Raw genomic sequence first — 5,000 nt, 5'->3', positions numbered from 1 at the left:
TGTAACACTTTACTACAGTATTATGAACTTATAGGTTTGTGGCAGCCAAACATAACTTTGAACAGTAAATATATCTTTAGAATTACTCAAGCATATGTTAAGCGTGATAACGATATTTGAACTAATGGATATAAAATCGGTATTATGTATTGCTAACCAGAGAATTAATTTTATTTCAGAGGAGAAAAACTAATTCCTCACTGCAATTTTTGTACTTTTCAGTGGTTTCCAGAGCACAAAGGCTTAATCAATGGCTTGATAGTAGGAGGTTTTGGTCTTGGTGCCCTGCTGTCCACCACAATTCAGACATACTTCTTGAATCCAGATAATGTTTCCCCTGATTCAGATGGGTATGATATAGTTAATTACTGTTAATATTATCTTGTTTATAGTTAACACTAACTGAACATTTTATCATAGGAGATTTGAATCTCTGAAACAAAGTTTTAAAAACTTAATTACTTACCTCAAGTATAAGGGTGGTAATAACAAGCAGCAATGAAATATTCCTATTACTTCCTCCATGTCTAGTACATATTTAGTCTGTAGCAACATAGTACATATTGTCAAGGGGGGGAGAAAAAATAATTCCTGTGGAATATTGTACTGTATTTTTGCTCATGATGGTTAGGTACACTAATAGGCAGATAGGAGTCATGTTCAAGGGCCAGTATTAGACAAAACGTTTTAGCTTTCACTAGATTTCTCATGAATGTCAAGCGAAAATGATTTTTTTTTTGTACTTAATAATAGGGGAGAAAGAATTGCAGGGCACATAGGAATGTTTACAAACTTAATGCTGCTCTTCATTTGCATTTTTAACAAAAGACAAGTGTTTTGGGCAATTGTAGACCTTGTGGCCAAATATCAGTACATAATGGGTTGTATAAAATAAAACTTTATATTTAGTGCATAATGGTTTTGTCTAAAAAAGTTTAAAATCTTTATATATAATTTTAAACATTCTTTAATTATATGCAAAAGTGTATTCTATTTTTATTGTGATCTCAGTTCCAAGACTTGTGAAATTTAGAATTCTTCAAGTTCCAACTACACTATTGTAAATGCTGTACGTATAGCTATTACACCTAGATACATAGAATTAGGGACTGTAGGCAAGTAGGGTACTTCCAATAGCTATTTGGGAAATGTTTCCCCTAAAAATATATTTCATTTCATTTGAAATAAGTGTAATTTGCTTTAATTAGTTATATCACATTTTGAACATGCAAATGACTTATATATTTGCTTCAGTTAGTTGTCACATTTTGAATATGCAAATGACTTATAAATCTCCTCTGACTCAATAGGTACTTTAAAGATGATGATCTTCTTGATAAAGTTCCAAATGTTTTCTTCCTTCTTGGAGGAGTGTTTATTCTTATGGAATATGTTGGCTGCATACTTATTAGTACACCAACAAGGAATATAGTAGTAAGTATTACTGGATAGTCTTAATAATCTTTATAAGCATTCCTTGTATTCCTTGACATCTAACATTTAATTCAGAATTATAAGGCCTGCAGTAATTACATTTCAAGGACGAATTGTTAATTGGTAAAACTGCAGTTTTATACTTTTCACTTGTAATAAATTTCTTAAATAGGAGGTTTTCATATACAGATTTATTACTTAACTATAGCTGTATTTGTGTCACAAAGTCTGTGAAATGGGATTCTATAGTAGAAGTGATCACTGGTTCTTGTACATTGTGATAAAAATATGAAGTAAATGTAGAACTTATATTTTGTTCACAGTGCCAAATATAACATATTGAACTCCAAGCTAATCATAGCTTGTGGAAATAGTCTGTCTGGGGTCTTTGCCTATAGAATGGCTTCTCTTTTGACACAAAACACTAAAATAAATTACGTACACCACAAAGCACTGCATTATTCATTCTTTCTGCATGATACAACTGAGTACATGAGATTTGCCTTGCCTTCTGCCTTACCTTTCTCTCATTCTATGCGCAATCATCTCCAGCTCTTGAGCTCTTGATTCAGTGATATACACACTCCCTCAGTAAAACTAAAAATGAGAAGAGCATAAAATAATAATAGATAAAGGTGAGGGGTGTATGTGTGCGTGTGTGTGTGTGTGTGTGTTTGTGTCTGCACGTGTTAGAGGCATGAGTTTCTCCCTCTCTCTCTCTCTCTCTCATCATGCTTGATTATTTCTCGACAAGTTACAGTACAGTTCTGTAATCCCCTAGTATTCTTTGATAAAATGTGGAACAATCATTAATATAAAAAACATAACTTAAAAGCTTTAACGAAGAAAAATACTATAGTATACCCCTTTCCACCCATCCCTCATTGCATTCCCAGCCCCTTCTCAGGCAGTAAAACTCCTTCCCCATTCTCCCACCTCCTAAGATAAACCTTTTTTTGGGTGAATCTCACTCTATACAGTCTTACTACCACTCCTACCTCCATGGCACAAGCTCTCCCCCCCCCCCCCCCCCCCCCGCCCCCCCCCCCCCCCCCCCACCCCCCCCCCCCCCACCCCCCCCATCCCCCCCCCCCCGGGTCACCCACCCCACACACACACACACCCACCCTTCAAACCCTTGCTCAGCCTATTTTTGAGAGCATGCATTGTTACCAACATTTCCTTAGAATTTGCAGCATTGCCAACTGTTGGAGAGTAGTTTTTCAAATTTTTTGAAATTTTTTATTTTAAACTTTGTTTTATTTTAAGCTTTATATGTTATTTATACGTACTTGCTTTTATGTGATATTTTTCTGACTTTATTGGTCATTTTGGACAGACTGAACAGCTGTTGAAGAATTTTGCTAGAATTCCCATCATAACTCTATGAGTTTTCAAATGTAAAATTTTGTTTTCAGGGAGACAGAAGGTCTTTAGTTCCTGTGGAAGATGATCAGAACCCAACAAATACAACAGCATTTTGTGTCAAAGGTATGATTCTCATACTTGTTTTCTACTGGAAAAATTATCTTAAATGATGTTAGTAAATTTACCATTAAACTGCAAACTTAAGAAAAAATTTTAAGTTATCAAAAAATTTTCCTCCATAAATTATTTTCTTCAAGTAAGATTTCTAAGAGGGAGCAAGGTATTTTTTGCTAACTGTTTTGCAGAGTACCAGGCTAAAGCTCTTGATTGCAAATCATAATAATTTTTAAAGTTTTATATGTTTCACAGTGCAATAACTGGCATAAAAAACCATAAATCATATATCCGTGGAAATAGTTTATGTAGGTTTGGGCTGATACCAAAATTCATGTACAGTATCTTCATTATTTTATTTTGACCTTTTATTTATGGTGATTTTGTTTTTAACATACTTAAAGTTCAACTATTCAGCATTGAAATTACTCCAAAAATCAGTAACCCAGAATGGAAAATAGCTGTGCTTAAACCATCAGATGAAAATGTTAAGTGCATACTCATTCAGAGGGAGCATACTGCAGTAGACACTTTGGCTGGGGCTTGAATTTGAAAAGGTTAAAAAGCAGTAGGGTTATGTTAACTACTGTGGATAACTCTCAAATAAACTCAGTGCATTCTGGGATTAATTTGTTAGTTCTTTTGGTTGTTCATACTACAAAGTTTATTTTTTCTTTTACTAAATTTACCTTATGAACTTGTACATGTTCTTTGACCTTGAACTTGTTTCTTTCCGCAGATTTGAGTCCTAAAGAAGTTCTGAGAACAAAACTCTTCTACATCCTCTGGTTCATTTATATGTTCAATGGAGTAGCTGTTTCGTACATCAGTGCCATGTACAAAACATTTGGTCAAACCTTCATCAAAGATGATCACTTCCTTGCAATGGTTGGATCGCTTGCAGCTCTTTTCAATGCTTCTGGTAGAATCTTATGGGGAAGAATAATGGATAAGACTTCTTTTAAGGTAATATTAAAATAACTTATTTTAGTACCTTTGCTGGATATACAGTGGTCCCTCCGTATTCGCGGGGGATGCGTACCAGAGCCCCCCATGAATAGTTAGAATCCGTGAATAGTTGGAACCCCTATAAAAATGCTGAAAACAGCTTATTTTGTTAGTTAAAACTCATGAAAAATCCACTAAAAATTTTTGTACTTGATTTTTTATTAGTTTTATCACAAAAAAGTGTATTTTATAATGAACTTGATTTAAAAAAAACCAGGAATTTCTGGATATTTCTCTTAGAAAATATCCACAATTTTCTGCGAATGTGAGTCTGCAAACACGGGGGTCCACGGTAACACTAAAGAGCAGTTGAGCCTGCTCCACATGAAGGTTGAATTTCTTGGTTTGTGTAAGGCATAATAATTCTCTCTTTTTTTCCAGACTTCGCTTCGTATACTGTCCACCCTATTTTCAATATTGTTATGTACACTTCCTACTACAAAACATATGGGAAAGCCTGGGTATGCAGTATGGATCTGGTGTATATACTTGACCTTCTCAGGTACATTTGCAGTAATGCCTACTGCCACAGAGAAGGCATTTGGTTCCAAGAATTATGCAGCTAATTATGGATTAGTTTTCACATGCCAGGTTTGTTTTTAAGTTTGATTTTACTCTGGTTGCTTATGATGTTATAAGTTTCTACTGCATGAACAAGATAAGTGCAAGAAGAAAAAATTACATATATGAACACGTATATTTCTTATTTATGAGTTTTAATTTCTTTTAATTGTAAAGGCTATATCAAGTCCTTTGATGGCAGTTTTAAACCAGTTGATGCTAGATGCAATTGGCTTTACTGGATGTTTGCTGACGATGGGCGCAGTTGTCTTACTATGTAAGTTAACCATTCACATTTGTTTTATTAATAATTTATTAAACATAGTGGTGTTTTTTAAATATTTTGTGGCACCTGTCAGACAGCATAAAAAAGGCAAGTACTTGGTGGCTGTGAAAGTGGTGGTCAGTCTGTGGCAGTACTGCTCTGGCAAACACCATTGATTGGTTGGTGCCTCTCTCATGTAAACCTGGTACAGTAATTGTTTCTTTTCACATCTTTTATTTTGCTTTTCCTT

At 34.6% G+C, this 5,000-nt stretch overlaps 1 protein-coding gene across 4 annotated transcripts in view; it reads left to right on the top strand.

Moving 5' to 3' along the window:
• Positions 1 to 5,000, top strand: part of LOC135209687 (uncharacterized MFS-type transporter YhjX-like) — a 95,984-nt gene that overhangs the window by 89,285 nt on the left and 1,699 nt on the right. For all 4 annotated transcript variants that reach the window (XM_064242438.1, XM_064242435.1, XM_064242436.1 and 1 more), the window contains exons 4-9: positions 223 to 350; positions 1,311 to 1,434; positions 2,853 to 2,925; positions 3,656 to 3,882; positions 4,306 to 4,515; positions 4,663 to 4,762. In XM_064242438.1, the coding sequence (XP_064098508.1) occupies positions 223 to 350; positions 1,311 to 1,434; positions 2,853 to 2,925; positions 3,656 to 3,882; positions 4,306 to 4,515; positions 4,663 to 4,762 (862 nt within the window). The remainder of the gene's footprint in view (positions 1 to 222; positions 351 to 1,310; positions 1,435 to 2,852; positions 2,926 to 3,655; positions 3,883 to 4,305; positions 4,516 to 4,662; positions 4,763 to 5,000) is intronic.

This window comes from Macrobrachium nipponense, chromosome 38 (genome assembly GCF_015104395.2).
Source record: "Macrobrachium nipponense isolate FS-2020 chromosome 38, ASM1510439v2, whole genome shotgun sequence".
Classification (NCBI taxonomy): Eukaryota; Metazoa; Arthropoda; class Malacostraca; order Decapoda; family Palaemonidae; genus Macrobrachium; species Macrobrachium nipponense.
Note: the sequence above shows the minus strand (reverse complement) of the source record. Positions and strands in the feature narration are given on the sequence as shown.